This window comes from Poromitra crassiceps (genome assembly GCF_964638095.1).
Source record: "Poromitra crassiceps genome assembly, chromosome: 15".
NCBI classification, from domain to species: Eukaryota; Metazoa; Chordata; class Actinopteri; order Beryciformes; family Melamphaidae; genus Poromitra; species Poromitra crassiceps.
In genome coordinates this window covers 37,918,320-37,934,458 of record NC_139634.1, presented here as the reverse complement: position 1 = coordinate 37,934,458, position 16,139 = coordinate 37,918,320, and the positions used below count along the sequence as shown (strand labels likewise).

The 16,139-nt window shown below is 43.1% G+C and overlaps 1 protein-coding gene across 1 annotated transcript in view; it reads left to right on the top strand.

Annotated features, from left to right (window-relative positions):
• abca4a (ATP-binding cassette, sub-family A (ABC1), member 4a) overlaps positions 1-16,139 on the top strand; it is a gene marked incomplete at its 3' end in the record, with an annotated part of 30,096 nt that overhangs the window by 11,655 nt on the left and 2,302 nt on the right. Inside the window, exons 4-5 of the mRNA XM_083651883.1 lie at positions 2,542-2,683; positions 3,336-3,454. Coding sequence (XP_083508009.1) covers positions 2,542-2,683; positions 3,336-3,454 — 261 coding nt within the window. The remainder of the gene's footprint in view (positions 1-2,541; positions 2,684-3,335; positions 3,455-16,139) is intronic.

Here is a 16,139-nt window from a genome sequence, read left to right as displayed (position 1 = left end):
GGAGCAGTCTGGAGTCGAGGGTTGAAACAACTGCACCAACGTAGAGGGGGGAGAGGGCAAGACCACAGATGAAAGATATTTTTTATACATCAAACCCTTAAAAAAAAGTAAACCCCCTGACATACCAAGCCGACTGTCAGCCATCGGCGATGTCTGGGGCGTCGGTGAACGTCTGTCGCCATAGTTTTTGCGGTGCGTCCGCACGCACATGTATGTTGAATCAGCGGCGCGGGCCGTCGGTGAGAGAAGTCACTCTTGATTGGTCAGCTGGTTTACGCGAAGCAGTGCACGAGGAGATGCACGCACAAAACGTTCTTCTCGTTCTTCAACTTGATCAGATCTGATCGTTCCAATACACACACATTTCCTCCACGACATAGCCTGGGGAAAGCTCCTTGAGCCTGTCGCTGTCTGATATCACTCATTGGTGTGGTTTCTCCTGATTTTTCCACCCCCCCCTCTTCCTTTCTTCTTCCACGAGCAGAAGACCAGGCAAAGGCTGACAACCCCAGAGTGCGTTTGCACCTTTTTTATCAGACATATTCCCCATTAGAAGAAGTAGCTATTATGAAAGCATTAAGTGGTGAGCGAGAGTGATGTGAAAATGGTAGGTAAACGCTGCTGTGTTTCATCTATCTGGTTTGTATATCCACAGCCATAGGTCTCACACAGGCACAGAACATACATGGTAGTTGACCATAGTCTTTGCGGTGTATCCAAGTGCAGCTTTTTGGCCCCGACACAGGCGGTGTGAGGCCTGCCTTCGTTTCCGCTAGTTCTCTGAAGTTGGGTTGGTGTGGTCCAGCCTTTACATTTCATGAAAGAACGTTTTCCATAAAATCCTCAATATCATCTAATGTCATAAATGCTTCTGGAAGAGGGAAATAACTGAACATAAAAATTGTCCTGATAGAGAAGCCATAATACAGCTGTATATATTACAGAAGGCATTTTTTTTTGCTCAATAGCCAAAGTACTAGTTATCATTTCACAAGTGCTTTTAGAAGTTTGTGATCTAGTAGGAAATTATCTCAAGAAAAGCCCTCTGTGGTCAAACCATAAGATAATTTTATGTGTTTCAGCCAAACTTCTATTCTTACGTTTTTTGGTAACAGTAACATCCACTTTAAGTACCAGTTTCCTGTCAAATACTCTGCATCCTAATCATGTGGTGAATCATGTCAAGAAGTGAAAAGGTTGTCATTGAATGGGAACTTGTCCTCATAGAAAAAGCAGGGTGGTTCAACAACATAACAGATACAAGATGAACTCAAACTTTCACATTTTGCAAAAGGAAGTTTTAGCCTTCCAGACAGTGTATCAGTCCCTTCCTATCGCACCATAAATCTGAGGCCGGACTGTCAGTGATGAGCAATTAAATTGGTCAAAAATGGACGCCTGCAATTCCGCGAAGCTCCAAGCTTCTGCCTTTATCTTATCACTGGTTTGCTTAGGCGATCGCCCAGTTGGCAGTCTGAAAGGTTTTTGCTGATAGCAGGCCTGCTTTTCACTAATCGCTCAAATAACGTCGAAACCTCCCAGGGAGGGGGGGCAAAGGTGGAGCTCTGTGCTTAGGCAATCCCACCCAAGAGACAGGAGGGCGAGAGAGAGAGACCCGACCAGGCGTGTCTCCACCCCCCCCCCGCACGGTGCAGACAAGATGTTCCACACAGAGCAGATTTCAGATTAAATACTACTGAGATGGCACTTTCTTCTTGCCGAGATCCGGTGTTTTCACATGGCAGACTGACGATTGGCTGACGAGAAGTTGCTTATTCTGGGCTGTGAAATGTGAAAAACAGATAACAGTTCTGTTTTGCTCTCTATAGAGGATGTTGTTATGACGTGATTACAAGTCATGAAATGTTCCCGATTATTCAATTTTCATGATTTAGTTTCCAACTCTCCTCCGTCTCTGGATCAGATTAAAGTTCCCCATGATGTTCTGCAGATACATGTCGTTTAGACCAGTGGTTCTCAATGTGAGGTCCGGGGACCACCAGGGGTCCTTGAGGGGGGTTCCAGGGGGTCCCCAGCAAACTGATGAATTGTTAAACTTAATAACAGCTGTCACTGTTATGTATTTGCCTACAGTACAGAGAGTCATAGAATTCTGGACAAAATCATATCTGACAAGAATATTTTCAGATTCAGGTCCTATAGACAGATAGATAGAGGGTCCATGCCTCTAATGTCTACTAACTTGAAAAAGGTTGAGAATCACTGGTGTTTAGTGCAAAGTTGAATTGATTTCAACTGAATGAATTTGAAGACCGAGTCGTCTGAATGGACCCTGATTGGATGGATTTCAGCCATTCTTAATTGAGGCAGCCAATCAAACCGAACAAAATCACATTTTAACCATGTCGTCTTTAAACATATTTGAACATGTGATTTTCATAAAACGATGCAATTCCCTTTAGCTCCTTAGGAAGAGCGAGGCAGTGACACATGCAGGCAGGGTTGGGGCGTTCGAGTCCTGGTGCCTCAGTGTGTTCTCTGGGTAAAAGCCTCTCTCCCTGTGTGTCTGTCTACCTGCAGGTCATTTCCCCAACAAGGCCATGCCGTCGGCCGGCACGCTGCCCTGGATCCAGGGCATCATCTGCAACGCCAACAACCCCTGCTTCCGCCACCCCACGCCGGGCGAATCGCCGGGCGTCGTCGGGAACTTCAACGACTCCATGTGAGAGAATGACCAAAACACCTGACACAAATACTGTCGAAAAATGACACTGTTGACAGTCTGATTGCTGCCATAAAAGTAAAATTCACTATTCGATATTTTTTACAGTGTTATATCTGTCTGGAGCTTTGAGTGAACATTGTCTCATTTTGTCAGTGTAATATATATATTTTTTTATTATTTTGTAAGGCTGGACGACAATTCAATCTTATCGTTTACCGTCTGTCAGTGGAATCATATCGTGATGCTATGAAGATATTTTAATATTGTGACATTTCTGCTGTCTAAATTGCTGATGACAAGCAAATTTGACAGACGGATAAAAAGATGAGCATTATTTTGATTATTTAACGTGATTCACATGAACCATATTGTAATACAGTATATATTGAAATTGAGGGGGGGAAATCATTATGATTATCATGATATTGAGTTTAACCATATCGTCCAGGCCTAATTTTGAGCAATGAACATCATTAACAATTTTTACAAAATTAACCTAAAGCATTTTGGAATATTTGTTTTTGAAGGAAGGTACACAAACTACTTGAATTGAATCAGCTGATAGCCGATATTCAGGATCTTAACATGCGGCCTCATATCTCGGCCTGATATCTGGGTTTTAACCTGAACATCATGTGCGTCTTTGCAGAATTTCTCGCCTCTTCTCGGATGCCAAGAAGATCTTGCTGTACAGCCAGGATGACAAGAACCTGGAGGGCTTCAAGGAGCTGGCACGGGCTCTGAAAGCTCTCCAGGCCAACCACTCCGGTAGGACCAGAGACACACACACAGACGCGCGCACATGCACGCAAGGCCGCACCGCCACACACACCCACACACACACACACACACACACACACACACACACACACACACACACACACACACACACACACACACACACACACACACACACACACACACACACACACACACACACACACTGTTCACTGAAAAATCACTACCATCTTAATTCACTCATCAGTTCCTCTGGATAAGAATTCAAATGTAAAATCCACCTACTTGAACATCTTGTCACTATTCTTGTCTCTTGAATCGAGCTAATATCATACTAGCTTGACAGATTTCCCCCTTGTCTTACAAAACAAATATTTTTTAAGATTAATTTGTTAAGCTTTAGTCTTAAGTAGGGGTGTCACAATATATCGTCCCACGAAATTTCGCGATAGTAAAACGTCACGATATGTATCGTTGAGATGAAATCTCATATCGCAATTTTTTTTCTTTCTTCCAAAAATAGACTAAGAAACGTCTTTGTTTGTTGAAGTTCAATGTGTGGAAAGTAGTTCAGTTGAACAAGTCTCTGAAGAGACACATGAGAAGTTATACAGGAGAGAAACCATTCAATTGAGTTTCTGGCAAAACTGTTTACTTGACAGGAAAAACTGAAGATGCATAAAAAATAGACTAAGAAAAGTCTTGTTGTTTGAGTTTGAAGAAAAACTGAAGATGCATAATGAGAATTTATACTGCTGAGAAACCTTTTAGTTCAAAGTAAATCTAAGTGACGGTGTAACTCATTCTATTTCAAGATAAGCCTTATCTCCAATCTCATGTTTTTTCTAGTTGTTATTGTAATAACAATTTCCCACAACAGCATGTTTTGTATTTGTGCATTTCAAATAAAATACTACTTTTCCAGTCATATATTGTCATTATTCAAGTTTAAAAAAATATTGTTAAAATCGTATCGTATCGTATCGTTATCGTGAACCCAGTATCGTGATACGTATCGTATCGTGAACTGAGTGTATCGTGACACCCCTAGTCTTAAGCCTTTGTGCACATATGAGTCCGTATTTTTCATCCAAAGTTGTCGCACATTTTAAAAATAAATATGACATCATGTTGTGTCACTCACGTTTACACACTGACTCCGAAACTTTTGTCCGTCGTTAAAGTTTTCGGAACTGGTTTGATTTTCTGCATTTGTGAGCTGTTTGACCCGTCTGTTTTTTCAGATGACTGATAACAAAATGCATACGAAAAGAAAACGGACTGTGTGTGCAACGACCTTTAGTCTTTCTGTATAATAATAATAACAACAAAAAACAACAGTAACAACACAGATTGGCATTTTCTTTTTGACAAAATAGAAATAAAAATCAGGACCATTTTTATAGTATTAAATCATGTGTTAAAGGATGGCTTTACCGATTATCAACCCACTTTGTATCATTAGAAGGTAGTTAATATAAGCAGATGGGCAGTGTTTACCTTCACTATATGTTTTCTACAGAGAAATCCAACTCTGTTGCAGAAAGTCTGCCCCTGCCAGCTGCAAGTCATTAAGGCAGATTTTCTTTTAACCTTTTTTGAGCTTGGGTCATTTTTAAAGATTATTTAAGCTTAAATGTGTGTTAAGTTGGATGTTTTCTTCTCCCCGGTCCCTCCTTGTTGTAACTCCGTCCTTCGTCCTCGGTCAACTTTCCGGCTCATTGAGCAAATCTGCCCGATCCGAGCCCCAAACCAAGAGCCTTCTCTCAAATTCCTCTCCTCTCCTCTTCCTGTCTGTTTAGCTCACTGTGGGGGGGCTTTTCTCATGTTGACCTGCTCCGGCATGCCCCCGCTCTCCTCCTCCTCCTCCTCCTCCTCCTCCTCTGCTCCGGCATGCCCCCGCTCTCCTCCTCCTCCTCCTCCTCCTCCTCCTCCTCCTCTGCTCCGGCATGCCCCCGCTCTCCTCCTCCTCCTCCTCCTCCTCCTCCTCCTCCTCCTCTGCTAATGAAGGCAGTCGGATGGATCTACCTGCCTGCTGCTTTGAAATCCCCCTCCTCCTGTTCCCTCTAATTGCATTTCATTATCAAAACTCCCAGCATGCTCTTCTTGTGCGTTGGGAGGAAGGTGGCGTGAGGCCCTCGCCCGCGGACGAGCCGCGGCACGTTACCTGCTGCTGAAGCGCTTTCTGACTCCCGCTACACCCCCCCACCACCGCCCACCCCCACTCGCTACCAACACCCCCCCCCCACTGCCCACCCCCACTTGCTACCAACACCCCCCCACCTCCCACCCCCACTCGCTACCAACACCCCCCCACCTCCCGCCCCCACTCGCTAACCCCACCCCCACCCCCCACCTCCCTGTCATCGTTTCATTTCTGCAGCTTTATTTCAGCGTGTTTGGTGGGATACAGCGCTTAACACCAGCTTCATTCCTTTTGTTAACTGTTGATTGACTGATAGGGTTACAACTAACGTCGATTATTCTGCCCACCCTGCTGTTGCCACGATGCCATCGTCCATCGTGCCAACCCCTATGTAGTACAAAACTGGAAGAAGCACAGGGTCCTCACGGAAAAGAAAATCTGTTGTTTATTTTTGTGCTTGTGCTAATATGGACAATCTTGAAACGCACAAAGATAGCTATACGAGGGATCAGCCCGAGCAGCATTTTGGTAAACAAACCGCGTTTCCGGGTGGAAACGGCAATGGGACCCTATGGAGCGATGCCTTGAGTGCTCACTCTAGTCCCAGCAGTGCGGTGCACATTTTAAAAACTGCGACAGTTCACACAAGTTTAACTCGACGTGCATAGATTATACCTCAAACTCTGCTCTCACTCAGAATGTCAAAATATAAGCGATGTCATCATGTATCGTTTTTGAGATATGAACGTTTGTTTGGCACAACTCATACTAGTTAACTGCTGCGGTTCCGGGTGTTTTGCGGTCATTTCTTGTTGTTGTGATGTCATGCTGATTCCTCGTATAACTCGGTTTCTTCTTATTTTATTTTTCTTTCTTTCTTTCTTTCTTTCTTTCTTTCTTTCTTTCTTTCTTTCTTTCTTTCTTTCTTTCTTTCTTTCTTTCTTTCTTTCTTTCTTTCTTTCTTTCTTTCTCACACTTGGAAGGAAATCTGTTGTTTTGGAAATAATGGCATTCAGGAATTCCCTCCAGTTTATTCTTTATTTATTTTATTTTTTTCAGCCACATCATTAAGACTGTTGAGGAAAAGCAGAGTTTATAGCTCAGTCAGGAAGTCAGGATCGAGTGGTTTGGTGAATTGTGGAGTGAAGGTGGTCCAGGGCCGTTCAGAGCCTGCTTCTCATCGTTCTGCTGTTTGTCCTGGATGTGTTGTCTCTGTTTATGGAGCGTTGGCTCTCCGCTTGGCCTCGCTTTAGATTTCCCTCTCATGACTCATCTTATTACCAACCCGTGCAGAGTCTCACGCACGCTGACGCAACGCCGCCCTGCTATTGGCTGCTGACGCCGTTCAGTACGACCTGTGAGTTCCACAGGTCGCACTGACGAAACGCCCGTGTTGCACTTTGACTCACATGCACGCACACACACACACACACACACACACACACACACACACACACACACACACACACACACACACACACACACACACACACACACAGATAAAGCGACTCCTGGTGATTCAGGCTTGATGGTATCATTCATTATCAGGACCTGCTATCCTTGTAAGCAATTGACTTGAAACCTTTATTTTCCTGTAGGGGGGGTTTGGAGTTTAAACTAAAACAGTTGACAAAGCAACACATTATATACAATACAAATACAGAGGGATATTCAATAGGTGAAAAGAGTGCCTATGTCACGCCTACTTCCGGATTGCCCCCCTGGGACCTTAGGCTGTGAATTCCTCATTCATTTCTCCATAGACATTTCTTAAAATCTGCATTTAAAGCCCCCCTCCAGTCAGTTTTTCCTACGTGTACAACATAGATGGTCTATGAAAACGTTGCACGTTGCACGTGCTGTAACAAAGATCATCTATTCAAGATTCAAGATTCAAGATTCAAGATTTTTATTGTCACTCCGTAGTACACGTATCACGTGTGAAATACTTGTGCTGTGGACTCCGTTTACAACATAAATATAACAGGGCATATGAGTGCAAAAACAACAAGAGACACAACAAGCAATAAGGCAGTAGAGTGATAAGACAAGTCAGAGACAGTGGCATATTCACTGCACATAGGTGCACATGTCATGTGCATACTTTAGACGTGCTTAAACATTTAAGGAAAAAAAAAAGTGGCATATTCACTGCACATAGGTGCACATGTCATGTGCATACTTTAGACGTACTTAAACATTTTAAATTCAACGTTCTGTTTGCACAGGTGCAAATAGCATATACCTAATTAAACATACAATTAAACATTAGACATACATAATGGTAGCAGCTTTGATACTTGATATTGATACGAACCGAAGGCTTATACCTTGTTCCACTGCAACATCATGGCTGGAGCACTGTTGTCCGAAAAGGATAAGAGCCTCGCTCCTGCCTTCAATATACGATATTTGTCTCCCTTCCAGGCGTAGACCGGAAACAGCCTCTATGCCTCTATCTCTGCAAAATGTTCGTCCAGAAGCCACAATATTGTTATAAATATCAACAACCAGCCAACAGATTTCAAAGCTGGTGGACCCATATGGAAAATATATGGAAACCATGGAACTGGTTAAAAGTGACTATCGCAGCGTTTTGAGCCAGGTGAACACTTAGTTAGCAAACATAAGCTAACACCAAGCTAACCCGGCAGATGGTATTTACTGTAGTATTAAATATTGTATTAGTCTATGACACGTCACCCATTAGACAACATAATGTCTGATGTGAGCGCCCGTTTTTACCACGGGCTATATTTTAAGACTTTGAGCCCAAAATAAGGTTATTTGTCGACAAAATACAGTGGCGAACACTTTGGCTAATTAGCAGAGCAGGAAAAAACACAGATACACATGAAATATCTTAAAAATGACAAAACTGAGTAGAGGGGGGCTTTAAAGAGTTTTAAGCCTGGTCACAAGCCAATTTTTCGGCAACATGAATCGTGTGTGACCATAGTACACTACACGAGTGCCCGATAGGTAGATCGTGATCTACCGGTAGATCTCTGGCAATTAGTAGCTCGCCAAATAAATCCAAACTAAATTTTTGTTATGCATAAACTAAATCCCACTCATGTATAGCTAAATCTGTATCTACAGTATTTAACATTATACCATTATTAAATAATGTTAAATAAATACTACCAAGTGTTAAAATGTGCTAAATATGTACTTGGGGCGGGGGGACAAGTGGACAAGAAGTAGCTCATGACTAGTTTTATTTTTTGTAAGTAGCTCTCACCCTAAAAAGTTTGGGCAGCCCTGCCATAGTACATTTGCCACAGACCAAAACACAATAAAGAAAGGCAAGGGGAAAAATTATTAAAACGATAAACTGGCAAACCCTCCCCCCCCCCCCCCCCCCCACTGAGCGGGGGGTCTCCTGCTGGGTGTCACCGGGTTTGAGAACACAGCCTGGTCCCCGCGTGTCGCTCTGCAGCTGGACAAACTGGGCTGTCCACTGTCTGCTCTCACATGCAGGAAGTGGACGGGACATTTTGACCACAGAGTCACAGTGGATCTGCTCACACTTCCCCAGGACAAATAACTTCATAATCACCAATACAGTAAATACATGCCTGAATAGGCAAGAACCCTTTCAAGCATTTTATTAATCCCACACCTGAGGCTATTGCATGACCTTAGAACTACTTTCTTTTGTTTAGGGCTTTCATCATGCAAATACATGTTAATACAGTGAAGTATCACAGCGTATTACTTTAAACTCTGATGGAGGCATCTGTGTCACAGAAACCAACACCTGCAACCATCCATCCAGAAATCATTTAGATTTGTATAAATGCCTCTAGATCAGAGGTACGCAACCTTGCCCTACTCAGGAGTCACATTGGGGGGTGGGGGGGGGGGTTGGGGGGGAAGGGAATTCCTCCATTTATTTATTTATTTATTTATTTATTTATGTATTTATGTATTTATGTATTTATGTATTTATTTATTTGTGTCTGTCAGGGACGTTTTGCTGCTCCTGCCCCGGGGAGCACAGTCTCGTGCGTCTGTCAGGGATGTTTTGCTGCAACACGTTGCGTCCAGGGCGTCTGGGAGTTTTTTTTCTCTCCACGTGTCTCAGTTGATCGAAAGTGACTTCTCCTCTGTACGCGCTCGCTGGGGGAAACTGTACCTCATTTCTCCGATCATATCTGCAGACTTCTCGGGTTTAGCTCTATGGACTGGACTGTACATACATCAGAGGGGCAACAATGCCTCTACTGACCCGTCGCTAATGCCCAGACACGCCGGGGGTCGGAGGGCAAAGCTGGTCGCTAATTTGCCTCAATTCCCCCAAAACCACTTGATGCCTGATGACTGCAGACATCCAGAGGACCTACTTCAACCCTCCTCCTCCTCCTCCTCCTCTTCCTCCTCTCACTTCGTCTTTGCTTCAAAAGACTGCTCACCCAGAGAGAGGAAGACTGCTCACCCAGAGAGAGGAAGACTGCTCACCCAGAGAGAGGAAGAGGGCCTAATGTTTCAGGAATCTTCTACCTCCTGGTTTTTTGGCCCTCCAAAGGCCCCCCCACCCCACCCCCCATCTCTAAAGCCTTCAAGGAGAAAGGAGTCATGAGGAGATGCAGTTTGTGGTTCTTCACTGTGAAGATTTGAGCAGGTTGACCTGTAGGGAGAAGTGTCAAAAGTTCTGGCTTTCTGTAACCTCACTCTTTGTCTAACGCTCATCTTTAAAGCCCCTGACACACCAAGCCAACAATCGGCCGTCGGCAATGTCAGGGCCGCCAGGGAGCGTCTGTCAATGTCAGGGTCGTCAGGGAGCGTCTGTCAATGTCAGGGCCGTCAGGGAGCGTCTGTCAATGTCAGGGCCGTCAGGGAGCGTCTGTCACGCTAGTCTTTGTGGTGTGTCCCACACCGTTGGCTCTAGTCGGCCTTGTCCATGGCATTTTCGGCCGATTCGATGTTGAATCGCCACCTCTCTGATTGGCTGGTTAAGCGACACAGTGCATGAGAAGAGAGGGCATGCACAAAACATTTTTTCTGATTATTCCAATACATGAATATTTCCCAACATACCTTTGGGTATTTGAGCCTGTATGATATATATACCCATTTAGTGCGGTTTCTCCTTATTTTTCCACCTTCGCCTCTTCCTTTATTCTTCCACAGGCAATAGAACAGATTTTGCAACTTTTTATCAGACATATTCTGGATTAGAAGTAGCTAGGAAACCATTTATGTGGTGAGTGAGAGTGATATGAAAACGGTAGGCAAACGCTGCTTTGTTTCATCTATCCGGTTTGTATAAAGTCAAGGTTATTTTATTTGTCTCCTGTAGGAGAAATGTCTCTTGGGTTAAAGGGAAATTGCCGCATCACACACAGACATTAAATGGTGACACGTGCAAACATTAGCCTAAGATTAGCCTAAGATAAAACAAAACAACAAAATAAAAGTCATTCACACTATTTAACCTTAAAGAGCATATACTTCTCAGATCATACGCATCACAATGCGATAACATAGTACAATATACAATAAATTACAGTGCAGTTATAAAAAATAATGCATCTTACTTTGAAATGCAAGCAAGCAAGCGATTGTTAGCGCCTGCGCAGTATGCTGCACGTATATACCCGCAGTCCTATAGGGCTCACGCGGGCGCAGAACGTACTAGTCAACTGTTGGCTGCAGTCTGCGATGTGTTCAAGTGCAACGTCTTGGCCCCGACACAGGTGACGTGAGGTGACGCAACAGTTGGCCTTCATGGCCGTTAGTCCTTTGAAGTTGGGTTGCTGTGTTCCAGCCTTAAGCTGTGAGGAGATGACTGGCCTCAGATGTTTTCCTGGGGGGATGTTTTCAGATCACAATCAGCCTTCTTGGCCACGTAACGTTGAGATCAGACAGATGTGTTGTCCATGTTTAGGCTTCTCCTGCTCCTCATGATGGCAGCTTGCCTGAAAAACTCACTGCAGCGTCCTTATTCTGCATATTTCTGTTGAAGAAAGAAGTATATAAGTTCTGTATCATCGCTGTCGGGTGCAAAACTAACTTCACATCTTCTCGATGGTCATGTTTTAACTGCAGTTAAAACTGCAGGATTATTACATGCTCCTCTATGAGTTGAGAAAATTCTAGAACTCTTTGGTTTTTGAGGCCTTTAAAACCTACTTAGATAAACTCATAAACACAGGGCTGGTCTTAGTTCCTGAAAGGTTTGGAGATGCAAGGTTTTCACCTGACAACAGTGATATGAAAAACTAATCGTAGAAGTATAAAGTAACTTAAGAGACAACTTACTGCAAACTACAGATCTAGAGCAGTGGTATGTGTACCCCTAGGGGTACGTGGAGGTACTACAGGGGCTACTTGAGAGAAAGGGGAAAATAGAAGAAAATAAATCTAAGAATAAATCATGAAAAGTAGAGAGTATAGAGAACATCACACTTGGTTTTTAGCGTCCTGAATGCTGCAAGGAAATAAGAGTTGGAATGGTTTTGAAAAGTAATAGAAGTACATGAACAGCCAGAAAATATTTGAGTGTATAAGAATTGTTTGTTGTTGACTTTTTAAATGATAGTGAATAAATCCCAGTTGATGAAGATGCTGAAAATGGGAGCGCTGGTCCAGGATCAGCGGTCAGGTCAGGTTGACATCTGAACTTTACCCAGACTACAGAGGAAAACTATCTCTCTCTCCTTCTCTCTCTCTCTCTCTCTCTCTCTCTCTCTCTCTCTCTCTCTCTCACTCTCTCTCTGAACGTCGCCTCTGGACTTTTTCCTGACATAAAAGTCTGGGCCAGATTTCACTCGTCAGAAGTTACTCTCAGCCTGTTGCTCCTTGTGGTTAAACGGTGTTGTAAAATGGGGAAACACCGGGGCAGTGAGCACCACGTGCAAACTCCGTTTGAAAGTTTTCCCCCGCAGGCTTCAGCCACCGTTTGGAAGGGAACTTTTGACCTACTTCAGGCTTCTGTGTTAGTAAACCAGAGTTGAGACGATATCTGGGACATCAATCCTGTCACTCAACTAGTCTCCTGTATAAATACTGCTGACAAAATTAGCATGTTTTTTTAATCATTATGAGAGCTACTTTATCTGTTCAGGTGTGGTTGAGAATCAGATGTACCGGTAGTCTTTTCCCCCTTTGTCTTCTCCACTGTCTCAGTTTTCAGACATTTTCAGACGGTGCAGATCTTACGAGTATTTGCAGTTCCTTTGTTACTACTGTAATACTCTGTAAGAACCTGTGAGGTGATGATCCGTCATGGGAGGATGTGTGCATACTAGGGCTGTGCCGATTCACTTATCTCCCGATTCGATACTATCACGATACTTTGGTGCCGATTCGATATATATTGCGATTCACGATTATTGCGATTCTACGATTATTGCGATTCGATATTACGATTTATTGCGATTTTTGTTTATTTTTTTCTTTTATTTTTTCAGTTTGTTTGCTTTTTTACACTAGATTAGAACATGGGAAAAGTTGAATCATACACTAGAGACTGTATATTATATATCATGAGTAGGGCTGGGCGATATAGTTAAAAACAGGGGCGGACTGGGATCATAATTCAGGCCGGGCATTAGATACCAAGCAGGCCAGGCCGATATGGGCCAACGCGCGTGAAATTTGGGCCGTTTGAAGCCAGATTTGGGCCGTTTGAAGTCCAATTTTACAATGAGATGCACCCACTTTAACCCTGAAGTGTAATTATTACTTCAGACTAACTAATAAAGTAATAAAACCACTAGTAAACCAGTAGGCGGCGCCTAGCCTGCTGTTCAGTGAGTGGCCTGACTGCAAGCACCAAAAAAAAAAAAAAAAAAAAAAAAAAAAAAAAAAAAAAAAAAAAAAAAATTAATTTGCGATTATCGATTCTGGAATAAAAGATCGATCCAAAAAATCGTGACATTAAAAATCGCGATACTTAGGTGAATCGATTTTTTCTCCCACCCCTAGTGCATACAGAGTTAAACTGTATTGGGACCGCATTAGATTAGCAGGGGGAGCCAGGGGGAGAGGTAATTATTACAGGAGCAGGTCTGTAATTTTAGCCGAATCTGCCTAGTCTGTCATGTTTACGACCTACTTTCCTCACCTCCTGTAAAAATAACCTCAGGTGAATTGACTTTCCTGAAATTGTTGGCGAATATTGTGTCATTTCCTCTTGGGGGAGAAAACTCTCTAGACGTCTCCGTGACTTCTTCTCACTCGCAGACAGACTGTTGTGTCGTTTTCGTTTGTTTTTGCACGTCAGCTGCATTTTTGGCGTGATGACGAGGCGTAAAGTGTAGACATCCCCCCATCGCTGTCATTTTGGAGGCTGATTACAGATGTCTCTTATTCGTTTAGCAGGTTTCTGTATTGACTGACGATTACTCTATAGCACATTGTCCTGAAAACGAATCCTGATCATAATTGTCTATTGCACATTGATAAGGAATCCCATTAGCTGTACAAAGGTGCCAGCTGTTCTCCCCAGGGTCTAAATAAAAACAACAACAATATACATTGTCATGGGCTGCAGTAGGGCTGCACAGTTAATCAAATCGAAATCGCAACATATATGTATATATATATATATACAGTATATATATATATATCCAAATCAGAGGAGCAGCTGCAATTTGATAAAGGTAAAATGTCTCACAACATCCTTCCTTTATTATTATAAAAGGGAGCAAGTGGGCAATGTTTGTCTGTTTAAATTTTTGTGCAGATGTCGTTTTGTGTGATGACATCACTGATGTCATCAGTGATGTCATCAGTGATGATGTCATCACACACAAAGAGGCATTGTGACATCACTGGTGTCACAAAGTCCCACTGATGATGTCGTAGTGACATCACTGTATGTGGAAAAAATGTATCCACATACATAGTATAATAATGACAATTGACAATAAAACAAACTTGGGTAACATTTGATTTGGATAGTCCACCGAGTCTACACTAGAGTATTTTGTAACATTTCAACAGCTTATTAGTCGACATTTAACAACTGTTTCACTTTTGTTTGAAGATGTTTAACAGATAGAGTATTATGTGACAATTCATGAACATGCCTACATATTGTCAGAATAATTTAGTAGCTCCAGGTGATGAGAATCAGATGTGTGGAAAAGGAAGCAAAACAAGAACCTGTCGAAACATCTACGGACAAACGGACAAAAGCGGAACAGTTGAATAGTTGAATGTCAACTCATAAGCTGTTTAAATGTTACAAATAGCCTGTAGAGCATACATGGGCAACATACGGCCCGCGGGCCGTATGCGGCCCGCGGGCGCCCCCTGTGTGGCCCGCGATGGAATTGCAAAAAAAAAAAAAAAAAAAAAAAAAAAAAAAAAAATTTTTTTTTTTTACAGTGCACTTGAACGCAACATGCAATATACCCGCTGAATAAGTGTCCAAATGTTCATGTCATTCTGGGCAATACTCTTCTGTTATAGCATTTCAGTCTGAAATATGGAATATCTTTCAATAATATTTATGACTAAAAGGCTAAAAGTAATCTCATGTTTAAGAAATGACTGTTCGAAATTGAAGTAGAAATTTAAATAATTAACTTGTTGGTTTTGGATTTATTTAGCTTCAAGAGTGCATTTTTGTTCTTGTGTGACCCTCAACACAGGCTTTGAGAATCCCGGGCCGCTTACTGATACTTATGCTTAAATTAACCCACTCATATTCTGGTTTATTTCAAGAAAAACATTTCGGCTAGTGGAAATTCTAATTGGCTGGTAACTTTAAAATCTAGCAGCCATATTGGCAGGTGGTGAAAAAAGTTAATTTCAAGCCCTGCAGGGAGAGCAGGTGGTGACATAAGAGTGAGTGAGGAAAAGGATCAAATATTGGTCGTTAAGACTGAATAATGACATCACAATTGTTAATTTAAAATGAGTTATTCCTCTAAACCTGGCTTCAAATGCCCCAAATTTTTCGTGCTGGCGCCGTTCAGCCCTCAGCAAAATCTGGTAGCGAGGACATTTTTTGTGGCCCTCTCTATCATCAAAGTTGCCCATCCATGGGTTACGGCATGACAATATTTGTTCGGCCCCCGGCAACAATCTGGGTTTCTCATGTGGCCCCCCATGAAAAATAGTTGCCCACCCCTGCTGTAGAGAGTCTCTGTGGGCGTTCTATCCAAATCAAAGTGTTTAGCCTGACTTGACTTGACTTGCCTGATGACAGCAGGAGGACTTTAGACTGTAGCATTCAGAGCGGAGATGCTTGGGTTGGGTTTGGGTGTGTGTGCGGATCAGGCGTTTGGCTCTTTGCTTTGGACTTGCTGCTTAATGCCGAGATGTTCAGAGGAGCGACGCCGACGTGTTGCGGCCGAGCCGTGACCTTTGCAACAGCAACACAACGGCAGCCCCGCACGAAGAAGAGAGCAGCATCTTAAATCTCCTGGCGTTCCAGCGCGCGCCTGTTAAAACACGCATCTGAATACACCACACGGACAAAAGAAAGGGAGCGACAGAGGGAGAGAGAGAGAGAGGGGGGGGGGGGGGGGGGGAGGGGAGCGATGGCTAAATAATCCCTAGACAACAAGTGTTCTGCACATTTTCCCGGTGCCCCACCTCAGTGGAAAC